General features: G+C 50.1%; 2 protein-coding genes across 2 annotated transcripts in view; both read left to right on the top strand.

Moving 5' to 3' along the window:
* LOC106813908 (regulating synaptic membrane exocytosis protein 2-like) overlaps positions 1-6,596 on the top strand; it is a 54,584-nt gene extending 47,988 nt beyond the window's left edge. The window contains exons 3-5 of the mRNA XM_014818152.1: positions 1,223-1,246; positions 5,648-6,560; positions 6,592-6,596. Of these exons, the coding sequence (XP_014673638.1) occupies positions 1,223-1,246; positions 5,648-6,560; positions 6,592-6,596 (942 nt within the window). The remainder of the gene's footprint in view (positions 1-1,222; positions 1,247-5,647; positions 6,561-6,591) is intronic.
* Positions 6,597-6,672: 76 nt separating this feature from the next.
* Positions 6,673-12,500, top strand: part of LOC106813907 (regulating synaptic membrane exocytosis protein 2-like) — a 33,882-nt gene continuing 28,054 nt past the window's right edge. Inside the window, exons 1-3 of the mRNA XM_014818151.1 lie at positions 6,673-7,259; positions 9,076-9,269; positions 11,326-11,542. Of these exons, the coding sequence (XP_014673637.1) occupies positions 6,953-7,259; positions 9,076-9,269; positions 11,326-11,542 (718 nt within the window). The 5' untranslated portion in view covers positions 6,673-6,952. The remainder of the gene's footprint in view (positions 7,260-9,075; positions 9,270-11,325; positions 11,543-12,500) is intronic.

The raw sequence follows: 12,500 nt of genomic DNA, 5'->3' as shown, positions 1-12,500 counted from the left end.
GTTGGTGTGGTTGGTGGGGGTGTGGTGGGGTTGGTGTGGTTATGGGGGTGGGGTGGGTTGGTGTGGTTAGTGGGGGTGGGTAGTGTTGGTGTGGTTGGTGGTGGTGGGTTAGGGTTGTCGGCAGGAGCCCCGTCATTATGTGATAAGGACAGATCTGTGAAAACGGAAGTGGGTAAAGGTGGTACCGGTAGGGTAGGAATTTTGGGAATTTCGGACAAGGTAGCATTCTTCACTGAGCGTGATTCGACTGAATTTACGTTGCGCTGTTTGTTGGTTTGCAGCAGGCTATACCGTATTGGCGCCTAGGTGTGTGATTTTATCTTCTTAATAATGCAGTTCGTGTGAGAAGAATGCGTGAACGAAATAGGTGGGATGGAGAGGGTATTAAAATGTCCTCGATTACTAGGGCAACAGCTTTTACTGTGTGCGAAGCATACTGCAGATAGCGAAGAAGGCATGACAGGGTGGAGGGTGTGGAGGGGGCGGGGCCGGCAGTTGTTTCCCGTCCAGGGAGCAGGCGCTTTCAGTTGGTATGAACTATTCCGCGAAGCCTTTGCTTAACTAATGGCCGTACGCCTCCGTGAGCGCGTGAGCGGTCGTCGCTACTCGCGTGGGCAGACGTTTTTCAAAAATGAGAGAACCGCACTCGAATCGTGGATGGTCAATCAGCGGAGTTGTCGTGCGGAACGGCTGTGTGCACAGGGATGGATGTGCGCGCCACCGAGAGTTAGCTGTAGTGGAAGATGACACGTCGCGCGAAGCCACGAGTTTTAGAGTAGATCCCAATTTGCTGATGCTGTTGAAGGAGGCAGAGAGAGAGAGAGAGAGCGAGAGAGAGAGAGAGAGAGAGAGAGCATAAGAGAGAAAGAGAGAGAAACCGAGCGAAAGCGAGGCAGGAAAAAGGATAGGGAGAGAGAGATATGGGGGAGGGGAGAGGGAAAGGGAGACTGATCGGTGCATTTTGTTTAGATTACGGTAACAATAAGTTAGCTAATAACTTTGTATCAAAAGTACATGCTTACTAATAATGATATACTTTGCTTGTATTATAATTATGAGTGCACACGTGATGTTTTCCCGCGAGTGTAAAGAATAAATAGGTGCGCTATTGTTGCGATTTCATTGCTTGCTATCACTAAAAAGCGCTATGTACAGTATATGTCTTCGTTATATTGTCCCGTAATGCCTTGTTTACTTATGGGGGCTAACATTTCTGTTCCAGTCGGGGAAACCACTTACCAGTAAAGTGAGTACCATGCTCGCGGCCGCCTAGTTGGTCATGTACCTGCTGTGTCCACTGTAGATGTAGCTGCTGCATTTATAGTAGTCAATGTTACACGTAGACGCATCATCTAGAGTAGAGAGACGAAATAGCATCTAATGTATGTAGTCGTGTTTGCACTGTGTGAGGTGTGTTGTTCGGCTTTTCGCTCGCTCGCTTGCGTCGAGTCCCCCGAGGTGATAACCACCCTGCTGTACCTCGCGTGTGCAGTTCTGGCTGTATGCCCCTATTGATTATGCGTGCCGGCAGCGGCAAAGGGGAGTGCACGCGGCGGCGGGAGCAGCCGCTCATTGATTGAAGCCGGCAGGGTGGGGGGATGGATTTATTGAATGGAATCGCCACTTGTTAGCAATTCCATTTCGGTGGGCGAGCACGCTGTCGTGTGGTGGAGAGGCGGTGGAGGAATGGAGAGGGGGGAGGGTGTTGTAAAAATGCGAAACTCAACGGCGAGATGTCGCCGGCGATTCGGGTCGCGCTCGTGAACGGCGCGTTTCTTATGTTTCAGGCGACGAGGTCATCGAGTGGAATGGCCGCTCGCTGAAGGACGCGACGTTCGAGGAGGTGTACGACATCATCTTTGAGTCGAAGCACGAGCCGCAGGTGGAGCTGGTCGTGCAGCGAAATCTAGACATAGGGCAAGTATGGCAGAATTCGATCGATTCGCATTCGTCTAGTCTCGAAGTGTATATATAAGGGGGGAAGTGTGCCGCTGACAGCAGGCATTATGACGGACTTCCATACACCCGCACGGGAGCAGCCTGGAAAGCATTTAGCTGTGACTGCAAGTGGTTTGGGGGCATTGAGACGCGGGCTTCAGATGAGAGAGACGCTCTTTTCACATTTTACGCATGAATAAGGTTACCGGTATGCTTGATCTTACACAAGGACCGCAAAGCACACGTACGCACTGTCAATGTGGAGCACTCCCCCCTTTACACGCACACGTGCCCAGATGCAATATGTCATTCTCACCTTACAGAAATAACGTGAGAAACGTGAGGACTTCCCATCTGGAAACTGAGTAATCGTGACGCCATCAGTGCTATTTGTTTAACCAGTAGAATTGTATTGTTGTCATATAGTAAGGCCCGGTCAAGATAGGGGGTTATTGCTGCGTGTTCCACTACCTCCATGCACAGGGTACCTGTCCATATTCATGGGTGCCGCTTCGAAATGAATTGTATCGGAATTAATTTATATGTTCTATACCGATCACTCCTGATAATATCAGTACTCTGTTCCAGTCTCTATCTCTTACCTGTTTCTCCCATTCACTGTCTTACTCTCCCTCTCTCAGGCATATGCTCCGGCCCACGTCTTTTTTTCGTTTTCCTCTCCTCCACGCTTACATTTCCCTTCATCGCACATGCCCTCACGTCCCGTTCTCTGGTCCCCTTGCTATCTCTATCCATCTCCTTCCTTCTGTCTTTCGCTCTGTCTGATTATGTCCATCTCTTTCAGTCACTTTTCCGTTTTCTGCTCTTCCACGACCAGCCTGCCCATCCATTCACCTACCTAATTATACCTATTCATCAATCGAGCTCCTCATCATCAATCACCCTAACCCTAACCCTACATGGAATGAGACAGATCCTGCAGGGAGACGCATTTACAGACGAATAGGAGTAGAGAAAGTGAGCCAGAGAGAGAGACACAGAGCGAGAGAGGGGGAGAGAGGAGGGACTTAAGGAGGAACGGAGGAAGGGAGAGGGGGAGGGAAGGAGGGAGGGATAGGGAGGAGAAGTCGGCGTGGGTGAGTGAGTAAGCGCGTGAGTGAGTGAGTGAGTGAGTGCGTGCGTGCGTGCGTGCGTGCGTGCGTGCGTGCGTGCGTGCGTGATTTGAGTAAGCTTGTCTATCGGGGAAGAAAAGGAAAGAGGAAAGGAAAGAGATGGGAGCAAGGTGGGGTGGGTGGTAGAGAAAGAGAGAGCAGGAGAGAGAGAGAGAGAGAGAGCGCGCGAGAGAAAGAGCCCACGCAATTAATACAGGTCATGGTTTTGAAATAATGCGTTTTAATTTATACATTATTTAAATTAGTCATAGGCTCAGATTGCGTGTGCTGTTACTACTAGATCATCAGCCGTCCCCTTCTCCATCACCGTTTACTGTATTTTCTATTAATGTATACTTTGTAGTGTAATCAATATTACAATAGATAATATTGCCAATAAACAAATAGCTACAGTTTCCACTCATTTTGTAGCTATTGAATTATAACGACGAAATTACTGTATATATATTTCAGTCAAAAGAGTAGTTATTTAGACACCTATGGACGTGGTCTGACAGACCCAGTGGGTGCTTTTCTTTTTATAACTGGAAACCTGTATTGTAGGGTCATAGTAAAAAATGGTACATCCTTGTTTTAAACAGTGCAGGACCAAAGACACGGGTTAAACAGGAAGATCTGCTTGCTAATTGCATTTACTTTAAGCATTGGTTGACACCTATGTTTTCATAACCTCAATCTCATTTTTAATGTAGCAAAATATTCCTTCTACTGATATGCCAAGAGTAGGATCTAAACTAGGATTTATTGATTGCAACAATGCGAAAAGCAACCCAAGCACTATCTTTCATATTTCGGACATGATGGCATATCCACATTGTATGTTTAAGGACGGGGATTTTGACAAATGGAGAATAATAGTGGGGGAGAATGTCAAAGTTTTATTTAATTTTCTTGCTTTTTGTTTATAGTTACTACACTGTTTAATCGCAGAATAGATTCAATATATATATATTAATTTTATGGTGGTAGGGATTACACCTCTAGACACTGACAGGATGGATGGTGGCAGGAATGGTACTTTCAGTGATAATATTTTAGGAGAGGGCCCTGACTCTCTCTATATTATATATATATGTATATATATATATATATATATATATATATATATATATATATATATATATATATATTTGTGTTCCTCGCCATACGCGTGTGCATTAATTGTGAATATATATTTACAGTAGAAGTCCAAAAATCAGGATGCCAGAAATCCGGACCACCCGAGAACCTGGACGTTTCGAAAACTCAAACTTTTTAAATTAAACATGATTTCAAGCATTACATGCACTTTTTTGTAGTGAACATTTTTTATGTTTACATTTTTGTCAAGTGTTTTCTAATTTTTCTTTGAAACTGCTCGTTTTAATAAATGAAGCATGCTGTATTTGCTAATGAATAATTAAACTATAAAAATTTACCTGTTCATTTCTTCTTTATGCCTCCTTAAATTTGAATTTTAAAAGTACTGCCTGAGAATCCAAAAAATCTGGAAATCCGGACCGACCCAATCCCCGAGCAATCCGGATTTTCGGACTTCTACTGTATATAGGTTTATTTGATGGTTGTTATAGTGTGGTCGTGTAGCTATAGTCAATTGGTGGATGTAGTTGCCATTTATAGGAAAGAATGTGCTACTGCACTGTTTGCTATGCTCTGTCCTACACAGGGCTTTCTGCATTACTGTCAGCAAACAGCCAGATAGCCAGCAGGTCACCCCTAAAATGATTTCTCGTTTACCATAACCCGAGCGAGCGTTTCGTCGGTGGTGGGTGGCGCAGCTGGGCGGAAACTAATTTTGCACTGCGTAAAGTTTGTGAGATAAATTTCCACGCAGCGTTCGATTGCGCGGACGCTCGGGTTACGATTAGCTACCGACGCCGAAGTGTGTTTTACTGGCATGCACTGCGCACGGCGGTGTTGCACCACTCGCCGAGATGTGGAAACCTTCTGATCGAGCAATCTGTCTACTTGGATCCGAAACAGCGTTCGTGATGTGGCACGTGCATTTAATTAACGCTCGTTGTCCGCAGACGCATGAATATTAATTCGGAATTTTTTTTTTTACTCGGCAATGATAATTGCGAGCCTGTTAATTGTTGCTCCGTAGTATCGCGGCTTTCACCTCGCTGGGTTTGCTTGCTCGCGATGTAAAAGCAGCGAAAAGGCACGGGATTCAATCAGCTTCATCACGGCGTGAGTCCGCCGAACAGTGAATATCATAGGGAAACGTTCGCTTGTTGCAATTGTGATGTACATGCCCCCATGGTGATTGAGTTTTTGGCTAAATTTTCACTTGTCTTGTACTTTGGCAAAAATAAATGAAAATATAACGCTCACTGCGATAATATGACATTTTTCAAGATGCTCACTTGTTTTGTGCCATGACAATAACAAGAGAACATTTTGACATGCGTCTTTTTCGTCGCTTGTCATAGCAAACTGAGCAAACGTGACGCTAACCTCACTGAGACGCTTGCTTGTTTCATCTAATCGCCGCGCGGCTGCCTCCCTCCCTTTTGTCGTTCCCGTGAATCCGCACCCGCTGGCATTGACTCGCTGTCGCTCTCCGTCCGCAGACTGTGTGGTCGTGCAACCTGTGTCGGAAGAAGCAGGAGATCATGGCGAAGACGGGCGGCTGGTACCACGGCCCGGGCGGCAAGCCCGTCTCTCTCGACCTTGACTCGGGCAGCGAGACAGCATCTCAGGCGAGTCGGCCGGACGCGTCGCCGCCCGAGAAGAAGCAGACGCGGCAGCAGAACTCGCAGGCGGACAGCGGCATCGGCTCGGAGCGCGAGAGCACGGGTCGTCCGTCGATCTCGCGCACGGCCAGCCAGAAGGGCCGCGAGCTGAAGCGGCAGTACTCGTCCGAGCGCGCCGAGCTCGACCACGAACTCCGGCGCGGCGCGCCGCCTCCCGACCCCCGCGACCCGCGCGACCTGCGGAGGACGCCGTCGGAGGCGCGGCGGCGCTCGGAGTCGGCCGACCCGGAGCTGCGCTACCGGCACGAGCGCGAGCGCGCGCTCTACGCCGACGAGCAGCGGCGGCACCACAGCGACAGCGCCAGCTCGCACACGGGCGAGCGCTCGCGCCGCGGCTCCGCCGGCGGCGAGCGCGCGCTGCACCGCGACTCTCCCGACCGGCACCACGCGTACGCAGCGGTGGAGCACCGCGCGGAGCAGCGCGAGCGGCGCGCGTCGACCGGCGGCGAGGTGCGCACGTCCGACGTGCTCGAGCGACGCTCGTCGACGCGCGGCGACAAGGACGCCGAGCGCGAGCGTCACCGGGGCAACCGCGAGCCCGAGTACCACGAGAGGCAGCGCAATCACCGCAAGGATGCGGTGGCGGCGGCGTCGTCGGGAGGGGTCGCGGGGATGCTGCGGGACCCGGAGAAGCCCGGTGGCTGCGAGACGCCAACGCGGCACCCGGCGCGCGACATGCGGCCGCGCAACGGCGAGCACAAGGACGCGGGTCGCCGCGGCGACGACGTCGGCGAAGGCCGCAGCTCGGCGACGCTCGAGAGAATGAAGCACGAGGCGGAGCGCGGCGGCGGCGGCGGCGGCAGCGGTGGCGACATCTACCGCGACGAGCGTGGCAGCAGCAAGCGCGAGGATCGGGGGCAGCGCCGCGACCCAGATCGCGATCCCCGGCCGGAGAAATCGCGCTCCCACGACGTGGCCGAGCGGAAACCGTCGCGCGAGTATGACTCGCGTCGCGGGAGCGCGCGGGACGACGTCGCCGGCGGCGAACACGGCGGCGCGGGGGCGCCGTCGCGACAGTCGCTCTCGCGGCAGAACTCGCGCGACTACGACGTGTACGGCGTCGACAAGAGCCCGCCGCTGCTACCGCGGCATCACCTGCGCGAGGACGACCTCGCGGCGACGATGCGCGACCTCGAACCCGCGCCGCCGAAGACGCACCTCGATCCGAGCTCGGCGAGCGCGAAGAGCTACAAGGGCGGCAACAGCACGAGCCGCCGCAAGGTGGAGACAATGCTGCGCAACGACTCGCTCAGCTCCGACCAGTCGGAGTGCGTGCGGCCGCCGCCGCCGAAGCCGCACAAGCACCGCAGCAAGAACAAGCAGCGGCGGCAGCACAGCCTGAGCAGCTCCGACGACGAGATACGCTCGACGCCGGAGTGCACGAGCTGCGACGACGGCGAGATCGAGAGCGAGAGCGTCAGCGAGAAAGGTAGGTGGCGCCGCAGGCACGTCGGCGGTCTGAGCGATCGCGAACGGAGGGAGTTTTGTGGCGGTTTTTTTGTGCTGGTTTCTACTAAAGCTATAGTAATCTATGAATGACAGGGGATAATTGTGTGTGTGTTTCTGTAACTATGGGAATGTCCGATTCCCATCAAAATTGAAAGTGATCTTACTAACTTTGTGATGCTTTCTAATAGAATTGTCTTAAATTATGCACAGTAGGTGGTAAGTACGTGTACGTCTCTATAACTGTCATCGAAATATACGAATCTCTGTCTAATCGAATGCCATCTCATAACGAGGTTTCATGACTCCAACTTGGTAACATTTCTCAATTTGGTTAAGTGTGAGTTAACATGCACGCGATGCTAACGCGCCGCGCCCACTAATCTAGTTTAGCATAAATGTAACTAACGTGTGGCTCGTGGGGGCGGCGAGTCTTTGTCTCGACTAACCTCTCACCCCGCTGTGAGCTCACGCTGATTGTGTCTTAATGCCTGCAGGCGATCCGGAACTGTGGGATGAGCCGTGGAAACGGGATGAAATATTGGCGGCAAAAATTAAAAAGTTCCTAGCGGTGAGCGAACGCGTTGTCTTCCCTGCCCGTCCCTGCAGCGCGGGGACTGTCCCTTCGTCGCGGGGGCCATCCCTTCCTCACGGGGAACTGTCCCTTCCTCGCGGGGACCGTCCCTGCAGTGCGGGGACCGTCCCTGCAGCACGGGGCCCGTCCCTGCCGTGCCGGGGACCTTCCCTTCGTCGTGAGGGCCGTCCCTTCCTCGCCGCACGTGTGAGTTTGAGGCCGCGAGGGGGCGCCATTGTTGCACCTCGAGTCCGTCACACGTCATTGCTGGCAGCCGTTATCGCTGAGTGGTAGCAGATGACGCCGGTGGTTGCTTAGCACAAGGCTGTCCGCCCACTTCCCCACAATCACAAGCGAACGAGTGCCTCGATTTTTCTACCACTTGATTATTCATTGTTAATTGTTGACTAGCATGATCGAGGTTGTTTTTCCCATGTTGTTGTCATGCTTAAATAATTAGTCCTGCCCTTCATTAGACCCGCCTACCAGTCCTTGTATGCTTCATGGAAACCTGCCTTTGTAGGCCATATTCGTCATGGAAACCTAGCTTCACTTCCAGTTTTCTTCATAGAAACGTACAAGCCATGTTCTTCATAGTAACCTTGTACGTGTAGTCTTTGTACCCTGTACTATTCATTGTAACCTTGCCCTTGTAGTCTTTATGCTTTGGCGAAACCTTTCCTTTAAACCTGTATGAATTGAACACCTATCATTGTAACCTGCATTCTTTATGGAAACCTATCCTTGTAACCCATGTTCTGCATGGTAACTTACATGTCTAACCTGTATTCGTCATGTAAACCAAGCCTGGTATCCCACTCGACCCCTTGTACACTCCTCATGGCAGCCTACCCTAGTAATCCGTTAGGGATTCACATATTCTTCACTGAATCTTAGTACTCCAGTAACCCTACAAACACTCCGTGAATTCCGCACAATGGGAAATTCTGCATTATTGTAAACGTAAAACGTGAAAGGGCACAGGAAATTCTCATATCCATATATGCAACTTGCCACAACGAGGCATAGCCATGGCATTCGTGGCATCATCATCTGGCCACCACGTAGAGCGGTTGTCAGGATGACGTGCGGCGGTGAAGTGTGACAATCTCTGCCTCCCCCAACGTGGCCTCTTCCTTCCTGCACGTCGCCTCTTCCTGTTTCAGCCTCCTCTTTCCCTGTAGAAAACACTGCTGTCAACGCCCTGTTTTTGGTTTTGTTCTAGGGGAACTAGATACCTATGAGGATGTGCGTAGAGTAGTGTCGTTAGCAGAGTTGTCAGATGCAAAAAAGAGTATAGTGCGCTTTGGTCGGGGGCGTTCGTTGGAGGACGATAGTGGGAGCTTGTCCGAGCCCCAAATTAAAGACTCTGGCATAGACACGAGCAGCTGTGCAACTCTATGTGAGGAACCGACCAAGGTAATGTTGCCCGAGTGCCCATTAGGTGGCGCTAGCGTCGGAGCACAATTTTGGTGTTGCTCGCTGAGCTCCTTCTATCTCTTCTCGTTTGTTGCTCGCACTATGGCGTAGACCGGCGCCGCATGTTCTCCAATGCCATGCTGCCGGCGTGGAGAACCGGCCGGTGCGCTGGTCTATAGTGGCGCTGTCTCGGCACGATTTTCTTGCAAACCCATCCTTCGCTTGCTGGAGGCGCGTGGCAGCCTCCTTTTTGTGGAGTCGAGTGGGTCAGCTAGCCAGAGCTATGTCCCTCCACGTTTAAGTCGGGTGTGCCCTAGTTGTGGGGAAAAATTCCCTGCAGGTTGCCTATCGTTTAATGCAGGGGTTCTTAACCTGTGGTCCATGGACCCTTTTGTGGATCGGCTTCAGGGGGTCCGTGAACCCCGTTGTATGCAAAATTCTGTGTTTATGCGCATTTTTCTGGGGAGGGGTCCGTAGCTTTCACCAGATTCTCAAAGTGATCCATGACTCAAAAAAGGGTAAGAACCACTGGTATAAAGCGTATCTACCATAGCAACAGCAGCAGCAGCAGGAACCAACGTAGCCACTCCACGGGAATTTCTAGAATTTTGTGGGAAGCCTGTTCGAATATACGTGGGCTGCTGACATGTCGAATTAATAATCGAAACCGGATAAGATTAAGATTAAGGGTGGGATTCGTTTAAAGCTTGCCGCATTAGGCAACACGGTGATCAAGTATGGTGATCCCAAAGATGCCCCCTCCCAAAGATCTTGTGTCGTATTGGCTTTCATGGCTGGCACGCCCTGATCGGTGGTAACGTTCGGTGAGATGCGAACAAGCAGAAGCATGGGTTTGCAGGTATCTGCATGCTACACGGCAGTCGTGGCGCGGCCCACATTTAGTCATTCGAAATCGTAAGGTTCCTACCACACGCTCGCGGGGGGTGGGGCGATGGTTGTTTTCGCCCTCGCCCGTTGTCCGCCGAAAAGTTTCGAAAGCAGGTTGTGTTTCACTCATAGATGTCTGGTTCCCTTTTAACTTCTGACGCTACATTGTACGTGCCGCTTTCCGTGTGATTTGGTATATCTTACTGTATATATTTATATGTATACATATATATATATATATATATTTATATATATATGTGTGTATATGTATATATATATGTATATATTTATATATGAATAATACACTCGTACATACACTCAGATGTTTTCACCAACATCGTCATGGAAGTGTGCTAATGCAATACTGTTTAGTTTTTTTCCTGTATATGTACGTGTGTTGTGTTCACGGGCGTGCGTGTGTTTAGTTTGCACATTTTCCTTCCCACGTTCGTTTACAATTGTTGTTTTTTGCCCGTACAGACTAACGTCGTTATATATCATTGATATTATATATAGTGTTTGCACGTTACCATGGTTACCAGTCGGTGATGGCCAGAGTTTGTGTGAATCCAGGCTCCAATGTGCGCGTTAGTATAATTTTTTCAGTGAGAAAATACACTGAAATTTGTTTAAGAAAGCAGTGTATACCTGCTCTGTGAGGAGCATATCGACTACACACAGAAATGATTAAATGAGGCTTTGTAAGTTCACCTGGCTGCCATGCCTCACGAGAGAATATCATGTGGTACCATTCTGAGATCACATTTCGTACCCCTACGGCTTACACTTTCAACAAACTCTGGATAACGCTGGTGTCTCTGGATTACCTATTTATTGCACCATGTCAAATTGTTAAAAATGGGGGGCGTGTACTTCAACGTGACAATATTTAGAAGCACCTCAAGATATCGCTCCTAGTTTCTAAGATCTCTAAGACATTAGATGCCATTTTTAGTTTAAGATTGTATTCGTGATGGGTGTTACTCTCGTGATTTACATTTCGGTTTGCAAACGATTCATGTGCGCCCATGTGTTGTAACGTTTCCTTTGATATGGTGCGAATCATTGCATTGTGTGACATTGGAATGATTATTATCAGTCTGAATTCTTTGCAATTGAATTCATTCAGTGCATCTTCACTCGCTGATGGTTCTCTTTACTGTTACAGCATCCTGTAACATGGCAACCGAATGCCAATGGTACAAAACTGATAGGCCATATGATATTGAAGAAAACTGTGAAGGACGGTCAAGGTCGCGATTCCAGCGCCATCTTGGGGCTGAAGGTCGTAGGCGGGAAGATGACCGAGTCCGGACGCCTTGGTGCTTTCATTACAAAGGTTAAGAAGGGCAGCATTGCCGACACTGTGGGACATCTCAAGCCTGGTAGGGATACTCTCTGTGTAGACACTTGGTGAAAGGGGGGCATGTCCTGGATCGCACCACTATGAAGAGATCTCGGCCGGCTAATCTTTCACCTAAACCAATTATCACAAACCGGAATGCACCCTCCTTCAGCAGACGTTGCTGCGTGACCCATTCATTGTCAGTTCGCGTCATTTTTCGTGTTTGGCATGAAACAACCAGGGGTAACCGTTGGTGGCGCAACGTGCCAGATTGTAGGTGCTGCTAGGACATTCCTCCCTTAACCCTGTTGTTGTGTGCGGCGTGGACGCGATGTTGTGTGGATGCGATGTTGCATGGATGCGATGTTGCGCGGATGCGATGTTGTGTGGATGCGATGTTGTGTGGATGCGATGTTGTGTGGATGCGATGTTGTGTGGATGCGATGTTGTGTGGATGCGATGTTGTGTGGATGCGATGCTGTGCAGAAGAGTTTGATTGTCGTCCTAAAGTCTCGAAGTGCTCGTATATGATAGGGGGGAATGTGTGCCGCTTGACAGCCAAGGCTATTATGAACGGACTTCCATACACCCGCACGGGAGCAGCCTGGGAAAGCATTTTAGCTGTGGATGACTGCTGAAGAGGTTTGGGGGGCATTGAGACGCGGGCTTTCAGTGGAAGAGGGGGCGTTGGGGAGGGGAGCTTGGGGAGGGTGGGAGAGGAGGGCGGTTGGGGGGAGGCGGGGGATGGAAGAGGGGGCGTCTGGGGGAGGCCTGGGGAAGGGGGAGGGTGTGGAGCGTGGCCAAGCAATGTTTAATTCTAATTGAATCGGCTTTCACCACCGGATGCGCTAACGCTTCCCTCACGGCCGCCGGCAACTTTTCCATCGCTTATATTGGTGATCTCCTCGCGTATATATATTATATATTATATATATATACATATATATATACACAACACATATATATATATATAGTATATAGTTATATATATATATTAT

Source organism: Priapulus caudatus, unplaced genomic scaffold, assembly GCF_000485595.1.
Source record: "Priapulus caudatus unplaced genomic scaffold, Priapulus_caudatus-5.0.1 Scaffold843, whole genome shotgun sequence".
Classification (NCBI taxonomy): Eukaryota; Metazoa; Priapulida; class Priapulimorpha; order Priapulimorphida; family Priapulidae; genus Priapulus; species Priapulus caudatus.
The sequence above is the reverse complement of the archived record's forward strand: the minus strand, read 5'-3'. Positions and strand labels throughout refer to the sequence as shown.